A 14,175-nucleotide genomic window follows, 5' to 3' on the forward strand; every position below is an offset into this window, starting at 1 on the left:
ACCTCATGAGGTCGGAATTTTATATTAATTTATTTTTACTCTTTAATTTTACCGACATACAGAAGTCGGTATTATAATTTTTTTGTTTTTTATTTTACACAAAACCTATTGAGAAAAAATAAAATATTGTTATTTATATATATATATATATATATATATATATATATATATATATATATATATATATATATATATATATATAATTATTTTAATATAAACTCACCTCTTGAGGTTAATTTTATTAATTAAACATATATAATTTAACTACACATCAACATATAATATATGTATATGTATACATACATATATATACATCTATGTATATATATATATATATATATATATATATATGTAATTTAATAAATTTACATATATATATATATAGATGTATATATGTATATATATATTATATATTTATTTTCTAAGGGAGTTTATATAATATATAATATAATATAATATATACATAAACTCCCTTGTAGAAAATAAATATAATATATATATATAATATAATATAATATATATATATATATATATATTTATTAAATTAAACTTCTGTTGATGTGTAGTTAAATTTTATATATATATATATATATATATATATATATATATATATATATATATATATATAATTATTTTAATATAAACTCACCTCTTGAGGTTGATTTTATTAATTAAACATATATAATTAAACTACACATCAACATATAATATATGTATATGTATACATACATATATATACATCTATGTATATATATATATATATATATATATATATATATATATATATATATGTGTAAATTTATTAAATATTAAAATTCTGTTGATGTGTAGTTAAATTATATATATATATATATCACATTAAATTTTAAGAACACAAAATAGTCCTCCGGAAAACGATTTAAAAAAAATTAAATCAGAAGAGAAAATAATACCGACATCAAGAGGTCGGTTTTTATTGTAATTCATTTTCTGGGAAAAATTCCGACTTCTTGAGGTCGGAATTTGGTTTACCCGGAAACCGCAAACCGACCTCCGGATGTCGCTTTTAAAAGTAATTAGATGAAATAAAAATACTGACCTCCGGATGTCGCTTTAATTAATAGTCGAAATAAAAATACCGACCTCATGAGGTCGGTATTTTAATTACATACTATTTAATTTTTACCGACATTCGAAAGTCGGTATTATGAAATATTTAATTGAGAAAAAATTCCGACCTCAGGAGGTCGGAATTTTTAATGAAATACAATAAAAACCGACCTCTTGATGTCGGTATTATTTTCTCAAATAAATATAAAAATACCGACCTCATGAGGTCGGTATTTTATATTAATTTATTTTTACTATTTAATTTTCCCAACATACGGAAGTCGGTATTATAATTTTTTTTGTTTTTTATTTTACACAAAACCTATTGAGTAAAAGTAAAATAGTGTTATTTATTTATTTTTTTAATACCGATATCAAGAGGTCGGTTTTTATTGTAATTCATTTTTTCCTAGAAAATTTCCGACCTCCAGAGGTCGGAATTTGGTTTTCCCGCTTTCCGCAAACCGACCTCCGGATGTCGCTTTTAAAAGTAATTAGATGAAATAAAAATACCGACCTCATGAGGTCGGTATTTTAATTACATACTACCGACATTCGGAAGTCGGAATTATAAAATATTTAATTGAGAAAAAATTCCGACCTCCTGAGGTCGGAATTTTTAATGAATTACAATAAAAACCGACCTCTTGATGTCGGTATTATTTTCTCAATTAAATATAAAATATACCGACCTCTTGAGGTCGGTATTTTTATTGTAATTCATTTTTTCCGGGAAAAATTCCGACCTCCGGAGGTCGGAATTTGGTTTTCCCTCTTTATTTTGAATAAAAACCGACTACTTGTAAATACCGACCTCCGGAGGTAGGAAATTACCGACCTCCATTTGAGGTCGGAAATTTTTAGGTCGGTATTCACTGTTTTTTAGTAGTGGACCTCACGGTCTGTGTGATGCTTTGCGAACCGTTTAGGCATTTTTGGTTGTTCCAGTTGCTGGGTGCAAGTCCACGGGAAAGGTGACGGTTCGTGGTCCTCTTCACGGCCGTGAACCCCTCCGTTGATTGCCCTTCTCTACCAGGCCGTCACACTGAAGTAAGCCACCAGCAGGAGGAGGATGAAATTGTGATGATGAAAAAAAGAAGTCATTGTGATAATAAAGTTGAAGTTGATTCAGAAGAGATATGTTCCATATGCCTATCTGAGTATGTAAATGACGACTCAATTGGTACACTCCGTTGCGCACACGAATATCACGCAACGTGCATATAGAAATGGCTGATGAAGGGCAAGAAAAATTGTCCAATTTGTAGATCTTCTGTTTAACAGAAACTTGACTTTTCTTTTTGTGGGCCATCACCAACTAAGGCAAATGGAGTTATCAAGTAGTGTGAAGTCCACTTACGTAGCGTCATAGCCCATATGTATTGTGGGCCCTAGAGCATGGAGATGGGCCTAGTGGGGGCCCAATAGTTATTCCAAGAGACAAAAAATAACAGCAAGTGGGCATTCCTCTTTCAACATGGCCTACAAACAAGTTTCCTCATTTTATTGAGTTAATATACCAAAAGGTCACTCAACTTTAACAATTTATCTAGTAAGAAATTGAAGTTTTACAGGGCGATGTGCACAAAGTTTATTCCATGAATCAACTATGGAGAAGTTTATAAGGAAAAATAAAATAGCTATGGAATTGGATGCCATTTTGACCAAAAAAATAAAGTACAAAGACAAATATAAATGCAAGTACCAGTTGGATCTGGTCCATGAATTAGTTCAAATAATATTGATCGGTGAATAGAATTCAATTGTTGTCAGATGACAACAGGGAATATGGACCAAAATTATTTAAAACTTGGCTTTTAATGATAAAATATAGTTAAATGATTTTTTTATACAAAAACTTAAGTTGAGTGATTTTATTGATACAAAACAAAATTTAATGACTTTATTAGATAAATTGTCAAAGTTGAGTGACCTTTTGAGATATTAACTTCATTTTACTTGTAGCTGTGGCCCTTCCTAGTCCCCAAATATTTATATGAAAAAAAACTTTGTAATATAGTAAATTAAGGATCAATATTTATCTGAAATATAATATTGTTCTAATATATATTATTGGGAAAAAGGATAAATATACCTCCGAACTATCGTAAATGGTATGCATATGTCTTCCGTCATACTTTTGGGACATTGGTACCCCTATTCATCCGATAGAATAGGAACGTTCTCACTAATGAACCTCTGCAGGCTCAACGTAGTTAGATAGAAGAACATTTTATGTTGCCATCTCTTGAAGTTGATTCCAGAGAACTTTGCAGGTTTCTCAGCCGGTGCAAGGGCAACAGTTGAACGATTGTGTTCAACCGATATTGTTGTTGCAACACTCACTGTTCCAACATTTACTTGACTTGAATTTGTCATTTTTCTGTCACAAATGGAAGACAATTTTAGTATGTGAAATACTAACAGTAAAGAATAAATTCTTACACAACATGTTTCTGATTTAACGATAAAGTTTATATGTTTTTCTAATCGTTAATCGAATGAATTTTAAAAATTCAAACAAAGTAGAAAACCATAAATGTTTTAATCTCCAGAAACCTCAAATACAGAAACCAAAATAAATTTCTTAAGCTTGTTATCTCCTGTATTCAGGTTAGGAGAAAACATAAACAGAAAAAATATGAAACAGACAGAAAATAATAATCCGAGTCCACAGAACCCACTGTGTTTCCTTAGGAAATTTAATCCCCTCAAGTACCCGAGGTTACAAATTAATTTCTCCCGAGATAAAATAAATTAACTATTAGAGAAGTAGCAGTACCTCAAACTTCACTAATTTCAACCAACACAAGAATAGCAACGAGAGCACACACAAACTCAGTTGAACGACAATTTTGTTTTTGTAAGAAAATGTATGCAGAGAGAAAAAAAAATCAGTGTTGAAAAACGAAAAAAGTCTCTCTATGTATAGCCACTTGCAGCAAGGAACGCGTATGTTAGGAAAATGGTGTGAACGCTTCTGTTCAGACATGTCTTTCCAGAATGTTATGTCTTTTGGGAAAAATAATGTCTTTTTAGAAGGAACAGGTCCCTTCAGAACGACTTTACCATTATGCGCAAATTTCAAATAATTCTGTTACGCGAAATCAATTTTGTTAATTAATTAACATTCTGAATTAATTTATAAGAGAAAGAAAATCAATTAATGAGATTGATTAAATAAATTTTGTCCAAAAATATTACCAATCAAATCTGAAGCCGAGCGAGAGACGACGACGGCATGAGGGGCACCTTCTTGTTAACCCTTTAAGAACTAAAGGAAGTGTTTCCTAGTATAAGAACAACAATATTTCTTTCTTCTACCAATATGGGAGAAATGATTTTTCATCTTCAAAGACTTTTAATTTGAAATGACTTTTCATTTTCCCTCCAAAATTGGTTCCCCCACATTTTCCATTTTCTCTTCTTATTTCCATTCACACCTTGCTAAAACCAACACCTTATTCGTAGAAGTCAGACAAAAATTCAAGTTTCGAGATCTTAGTTCACGAACTAGTCTACAACCTATAGACTAGACCCGTAAATCACAAACAAATTTCCGATCTGTGAAATTGATCTATGAATCTCATCTACGGTATGTAGTTACAATGTATTTGAGAATATTATGTTCAAAGAAAATACCATTTTGATTGTCCAAATAATAACTAATACAAACAAATTAAAATGGAGGGGAGTATAAATTTTAATAATAAAAGAAATGAACAATATATTTGGAAAAATACAAATATTTTACTAACCGTGTCAATTTATTAGTTAAGGAAACATTATGGTAACCGTGCCAATGTATTAGTTAAGGAAACTTTTTGTAACCGTGTCAATTTATTAGTTTAGGAAACTTTTTGTTAACCGTGTCAATTTATTAGTTAAGGAAACTTTCTGTTAACCGTGTCAATTAATCAGCTGTGTGTATATATATATGGTAGCCCGTGTCAATTTTTCATATTTGCAGCTCTCTTGTTTGTTGGGTGTCGCTAAAAAGAATTGTTTGTTTCTCTGTTTGTTGGTATGAATATGAATTCTTGGCAAATTGCTCATGAGAATCCTGCTCCGTTTCTCACAGATGGTCAGTCTATTCATGGTGTCTTTGTTACTCCTCTCTTTCCTTCACAACCCCACAAAAGGTGTAGTACTTTTCTTAATTTTTCCCTTTTCTCCTCAAATTAGGCTTCCCACTCACTTATCCTTTTCTAAATATTATAGAAACTCACTAACCCTATTCCTAATCAGTTTAGGTTTGCTAGTAATATTTTATTATAAATAAACCTGAAAGGGATTAAGTCTCCCGTTAGTAAGAAAAAAATATTGATTTCTTCTCTCAATATTTGCAATATGTTTCCAACAGGGTTTGTATGCCACAACTGCTTCAAGAACTCTGTTGTTAGTGCTAAACCAATTGCTTCTTTACCCTATTTAACCATTCACTAAACTCTCATGATCATACAAATCACCCTGCATTAATTTAACCATCAAATATTTATCATCTAAATCTTTTTACATTTGAAAAGAAAAAGCAAATTTATGTGCATACATGGAGGAAGGTGACACCAAAACTCTTGAATGTATCTATCAGTTTGGTTTGATTCTTTTTTTTTTTCCTCTGATGGGCACTCATGTATATCTGATGCTTAGTTCTAGCTCACAAAAATCACGAAAAACTCAATCAATCAGCCAACTATCCCTCAATTCCAAACTGGTTAGGTTCAACAAATACAAATCCACACAGATAGATGTTTAGAAGGTAGGTGTTCTTCCTCATCTTTTGTAAACTTCAACTGCTAAGACAGTACTTATTTTGTGTATGTAACACGAAAGCTGTTCATGATTTCGCCATCAAGATGGAGCTTATAGACTTTCTGCATAGTTGAAGAGAAGATTTTTTTATTCTTTTTTTGCAACTTTGTAGTTCCCTCGTATAAAAGGGCAGCTGGTGCTCAAAGCATCCTGCATTAATGTTAATCCAGGGAAGGTCCTCACCCCAAGCGGTACACAAAGAATCCCTCTTACTTACTGCTATAATGTGAACTACTAAAATTGTACCCTACCTCCACATATATTCCTGTTCGTTCGAGCCACTTCATTTCAATACAAGAAAGAAAAATAGATAGCACTAGTACCAAGAGATAGTCAACTCCCTCAATAAACACAACATATTCTCTTTTTGGAAAGACCCATATTAACAGAAACATCATGGATTGTCTGAATCAATGAGAACAAATTCTAGTAAACTTCAGATTAAAGACACAAAAATCAAGCTAATTAAAAACCAAAGTCTAACCATATACTTGCTTTGTTCATTTCCCCCCAAAAAAACATTTTTTTCTTCTTCACTAGTCTTATTAGGACAAAATATAACCCAACAGAAGCATAATGATTGAAACTCTATACATAATACAGCTAGTAATCAAGTCAAAATTGAAAAGAGACAAAGAACCCAAACAGATCCAACTACAGATCACATAATAACAACTACTCTCCAATCTAGTAGAAATCACCCACATCAATTAAAATCCATGTGTTTCCACTACAGATCCCATAACAAAAATATAAAAAAGAAGATTGAGTGATCTGAATACAAATCTACTATACGATGTTTCAAGAAGTGCTTACAAATTCGCTTTGCTAATTACCATCACAAATCCACAAGAAAAACACAATGAATTAACTGAAAGGTCTCACTCATTGATATACTAATTTAAATGATTTTTTTTCATACAAACAAGTATACACTATATGTTCGAGCATAATGCTGCGGATACATAATACTATATAGTTATGCTTAATAGGAAGGAACTCTACATATTCACACATAGTGATTGAGTATCTCATCCACTAGGGTATATTTAACATCAGGATAAACTTGTGATGCCTCTACTCCAAATGATGGATCAATTTCAAAATTAGTCTGTTCACCCTTCACAAAAGCAGGGTAAGAGATCGATAATGCCAAATTCAATGGAAACGAGGCTTCTGCAAGAAAGAAATACAAACAACAAGTTATGGACAACATACACTTGACACTAAGGCTAGAATGAGATTGTGTTTACCTTGTATGTTGTTGAGAAGTTGTTCCTCTGGTACATATATTCTTTCAAGATTCTTTCCATTTTTGTTCTCCCACAAAGATACCAACTCGTTTAATGTAATTATATTGTGCGGAGGCTTGACGTAGAGGATTTTGTTAAGCGTTCTTGGATCATCCACAGCCTTTATAGTATAGATACCAATGTCTTCTTCCTTGTTAAAAATAACTGTAGATACAAAAGGAGTTAGTAAGAAAATATGTCGTAAGAATAATCAAATTTGAGTTTACCTTTAGTATTGCCATCTCCTAAAATGAACACTTTGTCTTTGGGAGGACCTTCAGGTCCAAGTTGTGCCAAATTTGGAAGAAAATAATGAGCACAATAGAAGCTAGCAACATAAGTGAATGGTATTCCTTCAGCTTCAACAGCGCGGCGAATTTGAATTTTAGTATTAAATAATGTTTTAGCAGGCTCAACAGTATGCACACGATCTATATCATTCCCAAATTCAGAGGGAAAGAATCTCTGAAAGCAAGAGGCAATAAGAAGGTGTCATATATGACTCAAAAATTGATGGTCTGCTCAATTCACCCAAAATTAAATAAGTCGGACACAAGATAATTTCATAGGAAAACTGCATAATTAGACAAACTTCACTATCATATATACTATTATTACACCTCAATTTGACCTCATTTATTCGAGATACATATATCTTTCGACATATAGGATCTTATAAGTTTGATGTTATACAATTTTCACTGCATTAAATCAACACATGTCAAATAGTGCAAATAATAACTACTTCCTCTGTCTCAATTTATGTGGACTTTTCGTTTTTTGAGAGTCAGACCGGGAATTTGCGTATGGATTCTTCAATTTTTTTGAAATAAAATTTATATATTTGTAAATTACGTAATATGTACTATAAGTCACAATAATTGATAATTCAAAATGTTTAAAAGATCTATAAAAAACTTACGATAAAAGATAGACTTGTTTGAATCTCGAAATCCAAAAAGTGCTACATAAAATGGGACGAAGGGAGTACTAATTTAATTACTTCCTCCGTCCCATTTTTATGTGAGGTAGTTTGACTCGACACGAAGTTTAAGAAAGAAAGAAAGACTTTTTAAACTTGTGGTCGAAAATGAATGATAGAAATTTGTGTGACTGTAAAACATTTCATTAAAGGTAAAATAATCGTTCTATAGTTAAATTGTTGCTTAATATAGAAATGTGTCATACTTTTTGAAACTGACTAAAAAAAAAAATAAGTCACATAAATTCAGACAAAGAGAGTACATAATAAATTTTCAATACTTGTTAAAAGCTTTAAAACAAAAGAAAAAACAAATTGATTTGTTAAATTCATTGGGTTAACATTTTTGACTAAGTTGATATAAGAAGGAAAATTTGGACATTTTTTTAATATAAAAGTTTTCATATTTGTCATACTGCTTTATTAAAAATGATATCGGACAAAATTGAGTAAAGATGACTAGATAAAAGTTTTCATATTTGTCACAGATGAAAAAGGTATATATCATTATTTGTGTAGCAGTAAGTTATATGTGAGTCATTTGTAATGGTCATAGTATACGTGAACCAATTTTATAACGATTAAATGACAAAGTTAAGAATATATCAAATCCTTTTTTCTTTAATTTTAGGAAGAGATTAACCTTGACATTGCCAGCTTCTTTGATAGCAGCAATGATGTTGAGCTGATCAGCTAAAAGAGAATGACCAACAGTAGAAAACACAACATCCACTTGCTTTATTGCCTTCACTAAACTCTCATAATCATACAAATCACCCTGCATTAATTTAACCATCAAATATTGATCATCTAAATCTTTTTACATTTGAAAAGAAAAAGGAAAATTTATGCGCATACATGGAGGAAGGTGACACCAAACCTCTTGAAAGTATCTATGAGTTTGGTTTTGGTAGGATCGGAAAGAGTGGATTCTCTGACAAAGACAAATGTATGGTGACCAGCTTTAGCACTAGATTCGACGATGAACTTTCCAATGTAACCAGTACCGCCGATGAACAGAATCTTACTTTTTCCGGCCATTGAATGGAAAAGCTTTGATGAGAGAGAGAGAACTTAGTAATAGTGAAGGCTGAAGCAAATTGAGAGTGATTTGTAACTAGTAACGTGTGGGGTGTTTATAAAATAATATTTCTTTCGTCTAAAGAAAGAATGACCTAATTATTACTTGATATAGGGCTTAAGAAGATAAAAAAAAAGAACTTTTTAATTTTGAAATCTTAAATTAAAGTTGTGTCAAATATATTAATGTCCCCTTTAATCTTATATAAGACATTTGAAAAGCTCAAACTAAAGTGTTGCTAAAAAACATATTTAAAAAGAAAAATAAGTAATTTTTTTAAAAAAATGATGAAAGTAATGTTCAAATAGACAATTTACTTTGTCATTATTGACCGTTGAATAACCCAACTTTCATTGTGATAATTTAAAGGAAAAACTACAGACAAACATCAATATATATTTAAAACAAATACATATAATTTATTTTTTTATGTTTTATGGATATAACTACACAATAAATAGCAAAGTTAATTATATACAAATAATCAAGAAAATCATTAAATATTAAATAGGAAAATTATTATCACAAGGATAATTAATTATGTCTAGGCACATTTTATGTGATCAGTTTTTCATTTTTATCCTCATTAATGCTTTCTCTTTCATCAATATTCCTATATAACATATTCTCAATAATTTCCTCCCATATTCTTCCAATTTAAGATCATTTTGATAATTCTAGGAGCAATTTTTGTGATTTGAATTCATCAAGTATCTTTTAATTAATTTTTTTTCTCTTTTTTATGAAGATTATATTTGTATCCATCTATACTTTCATCTATTCTAATAGGGGTTCGATTGAAGAATTATTTTATTTTCTCCATTGCAATGGTTATAGTTATATAAAAAAAAATAGTAAAGAAAGAACATGAGCAAAAAGAGATTGAGGTTTGTGTGATTGTGATTTGAATTCATCAAGTATCTTTTAATTGATTCTTTCTCTTCTTTTTTTTTATGAAGATTATATTTGTATCCATCTATATTTTCATCTATTTTTATAGGGGTTCGATTGAAGAATTGTTTTGTTTTCTCCATTACAATGGTTATAGTTGCACAAAAAAAAGTAGTAAAGGAAGAACATGAGCAAAAAAAGATTGGGGTTTGTTTGATTATCAAATTTGTATATAGTAGAATACTTATATACATAGATACTTGTATTGTAATATTAACACAAGTTGAAATGGTAATTTGTGCATACACATATATCTGGATACATAAGTAATCTATCCAATTTAAAAGATTGATTAGGCAATACAAGTATAATTAAATACATTAATATTATATTTTTATAAACAAATACATGAGTTAACACCAAACCTCAAGTATTACAGAAAAAACTTGAACAAAAAGAGATTGACGTTTGTTGGATTTATCAATTTTTTTATACAAGCAAATACTTACACACTTTGATACCTATACATTCTATTATTTTCCATTTTTCTTGTTTCTATGTTGTCCAATGTATCCATCTTTTGATTAACAACAATGTATTCATATATATATATACACTATATTGTATTCATTTTTTGAATAACAACAATGTATTCATTTTTTCAAATTGTTGTGTTCATATGTTAATTGTCATACTTTACCTTGTTTGATATATTAATACATTAAGTAGGCGTTTGGCCATGTGATACCATATCACGATATGGTATTGTGAGATGGAATCAGCGTTTGGACATACAATTTTACGCTGATTCCATATCATGAGATGTGATTCCATATTCTCCAAAAACCATGATATGAAATTATATGGGAATTCCATATCATGATTTGAGATATTTTAATACAAAAATTGATCCACAAGTTTATATTTTGTTAAAACAACCTCACATTTATATCTACTAACCATTTATTTCATATGTAAATAAAATTTATAATCACATCATTACTTTTTAAAATTTATTATTCTCACCGACATAAAATTTATTATTATCGCCAACATATAGTCACTTTAACTCACACCAGCCGATTGTTGAGTAATAAATTTATTTTATGGCCTTAATAAGTGCACATTTATATTTTATGTGTAAGTTATTAGTATTTAGTTACATATTTCCCATCAACTTTGTTTAAAGAGATAATATTTATTTTATGACTTTGCATTATCTTGGAAGCACTGTTTTTATTACTCTTACAAACATTATTTTTATGAAGTGCATTCTATAATGCTTCCAATTTATTTTATGTTCACTAAACTATATTGATGTATTTTTATTTTGGTAGGATTGTGTTGGTGCGATTGATGGAACATATATAAAAGGGGAGGTTCCTAAAGCGGTGCAACAAGCATATCGTAATCGCAGAGGAAGAACATCACAAAATGTCTTATGTTCTTGTGATTTTGATATGTGATTTACCTTTGTTACTGCTGGTTGAGAAGGTATTGCACATGATAGTAAAATACTTGAGAATGCACTTGTTGAACCAACGTCACAATTTCCATTTCCGTCACATGGTAACTTTAAATTACATCCTTAGAATAAATATTATTTATTTACACAAACCTGTTTCATTTACGTCACATATGCTTTTAGTAATTCTTTATAAAATGTTTGTTGGTAGATAAATATTATGTTGTTGATGCTGGTTTTCGAAACACAAAAGGATTTTTAGCTCCATACAAAGGACTACGCTATCATTTGCAAGATTACTGAGGAATTGAAAGAGAGCCTCAAAATGCCAAAGAACTATTTAATTATAGGCATTCATCTCTGCGCAATGTGATTGAACGGACTTTTGGAGCTTGGAAAAATAGATTTAGAATACTGAAACAAGGCATGAACCATTATGATATTGATACACAAGTGAAAATTGTCATAACTTGTGCAGTGTTACATAATTATTTGCGAGAATACCAAAGTACCGATGAAATATTTATGGTCTATGAGCATGAAAATATAGTTGCGTATGATATTGACCAACAAATGGCCTTGGTTCGTCTTCTCGGTCACATGATCGAGAAATGCAAGTTCAACGTGAGGAAATTGTCCGTACTATGTGGGAGGATTATATTAAAGACTAGTACACTACAATTTTATGTTCAATTTTTTATTTATTAAATTAAAGTTAGATGTAACAATTACTTAAGTGGAGAACAAATAGCTTTGTAATAATTTATTATGCGATTTTATAAATTTTTGTTTATTTGATAAGACTGAATAAACAATTGTTGACACCAAATTTTGTCTCTCCTTTCTTCTAATTTATTTCGTTGAGCTTCTAAATTACTAATAAGTCGAATACTTTATAATTTGCTATTATTTTCTATTTATCTCTATTGCTATCGTAATTACTTTAACTTTTATTATTTCAATGATTATCATATTTTTATTATCAGTTCCACTATTTCAAAATTATACTTTTATTATCAACGTTACTATTAGAACTTTAATGTCGTCTTGTTTAAAATAGTATGTCGTTACTTTATTTCAAGTTTCTTACTTTCTAAACTTTTTACATAATATATATTACACTAGTTATTAACTTAGAAGCCCAAACGAATTAATTTAAAGATGGAAAGACTACAAAATTCAACTCTTATAATAACCAAAAACGAAGTCCAGTTCTTGTTAATCAATTAAGCCCACCTGATTCAAATAGGCCCAATAAAGCCCTTTAGAAATCATATCAGATTTTTCAAAGGATTAATTATTTGAGTGAATTCCTTTTAAAAAATAATTACTTATTTTAAATATACTCTTTAATTATTACCATTTATAGCAATAGCTAACAATATTATGTATTTTATTATATTTATCTTTCTCTCTTGCCTCTTTCTTCTTTTCTCTCCTGCCTTTTTAAATTTGTCTCTCTTTCTCGCTCTGTATCCCTTTCTTTCTTTCTTTCTGTTATTCTTTCTCCATTTCTTTGTTCTTTCTGTACGTTGTTCTCTCTCCATTTCTTTCTTTCTGTACATTGTTGTTTCTCCTTTCTTTCTTTCTTTATGCTGCTCTTTCTCCCTCTCTTTCTATTGTTCTTTCTCCCTTTCTTTCTCTCTCTACTTTCTTTCGTATAATAGTCAATAATTCGTATCAATAATTAATTAGACAAGTAATCTAATCGTAACAAATGAAGAGATATAATAAACTGCAAGATGAACTAAACTTGAATTAAAATGTATTACACACATATTAAAGTTGAATTAGATGAGAATTAAACATGAATGCAAAATATACCAAACGAAAGAGTATTCTATGATCTGTAAACTGAATAAAACTTGTATCAATAATGAATTAAACAAGTAATCAAATCGTAACAAATCAACCAACAAATTGCAAAATGAATTAAACTTGTATTAAAATTGTATTACACTAATATTAAAATTGAATTAGAAAAGAGAATTAAGCATGAATAAAAAAAGTAACTAATGAAAGACCGGATAATGGTCTATAGAGTGAATTAAACTTGTATCAATAATGAATTAAACAAGTAATCTAATAGTAACAAATCAACCAAAAAACTGCAAAATAAATTAAATTTGCATGAAAATTGTATTACACAATATTAAAGTTGAATTAGAAGAGAGAATCAAGAATGAATGAAAAACGTAACTAATGAAAGACAAGACAATGATCTATAAACTGAACTAAACTTATATTATTCATGAATGAAACATGTATTATATGTGTCTTGTATATTATTTTTGGTTTGTATCACTAAGAACGTGAGTGATGTTTGCAATATGTATTAAAAATGTATTGTGCATGTATTATAAGCGTGTTACCTAAATTACTTTAGTTGATATCATTAAAAAGGGAGTGAAATTTGCAATATGTATTATAAATGTAGGATGTATTATTCATGATTTTAATACAATTTTAATACAATTATGAAACATATCTAATACAACTTTAATACAAACACGATATAGTTTCATAAACTTCATCCTTTTCGAGCTTCAATCTAATATTTCTC

At 29.4% G+C, this 14,175-nt stretch overlaps 1 protein-coding gene across 1 annotated transcript; it reads right to left on the reverse strand.

Moving 5' to 3' along the window:
- Positions 1 to 6,910: 6,910 nt before the first annotated feature.
- On the reverse strand, positions 6,911 to 9,216 carry LOC125808984 (isoflavone reductase homolog). The gene is made up of 5 exons (XM_049488662.1): positions 9,034 to 9,216; positions 8,819 to 8,953; positions 7,421 to 7,658; positions 7,155 to 7,358; positions 6,911 to 7,077 (listed from the first exon to the last, which is right to left on the reverse strand). Exons 1-5 carry the CDS (start codon positions 9,214 to 9,216, stop codon positions 6,911 to 6,913), a joined length of 927 nt encoding a protein of 308 aa, XP_049344619.1.
- Between the last annotated feature and the right edge of the window lie 4,959 nt (positions 9,217 to 14,175).

The sequence above is a fragment of the Solanum verrucosum genome, unplaced genomic scaffold, assembly GCF_900185275.1.
Source record: "Solanum verrucosum unplaced genomic scaffold, falcon-dt-bn FXZP01000594.1, whole genome shotgun sequence".
Taxonomy (NCBI): Eukaryota; Viridiplantae; Streptophyta; class Magnoliopsida; order Solanales; family Solanaceae; genus Solanum; species Solanum verrucosum.

Excerpts from the sequence above, each read along its gene's own strand:
- LOC125808984 (XM_049488662.1), bottom strand. The coding sequence starts at position 9,216 with ATGGCCGGAAAAAGTAAGATTCTGTTCATCGGCGGTACTGGTTACATT. Across the intron at positions 8,954-9,033 it reads TTGGTGTCACCTTCCTCCAT|GGTGATTTGTATGATTATGA; the intron begins GTATGCGCATAA and ends AAATTAATGCAG. Across the intron at positions 7,078-7,154 it reads ACTTCTCAACAACATACAAG|AAGCCTCGTTTCCATTGAAT; the intron begins GTAAACACAATC and ends TCTTTCTTGCAG.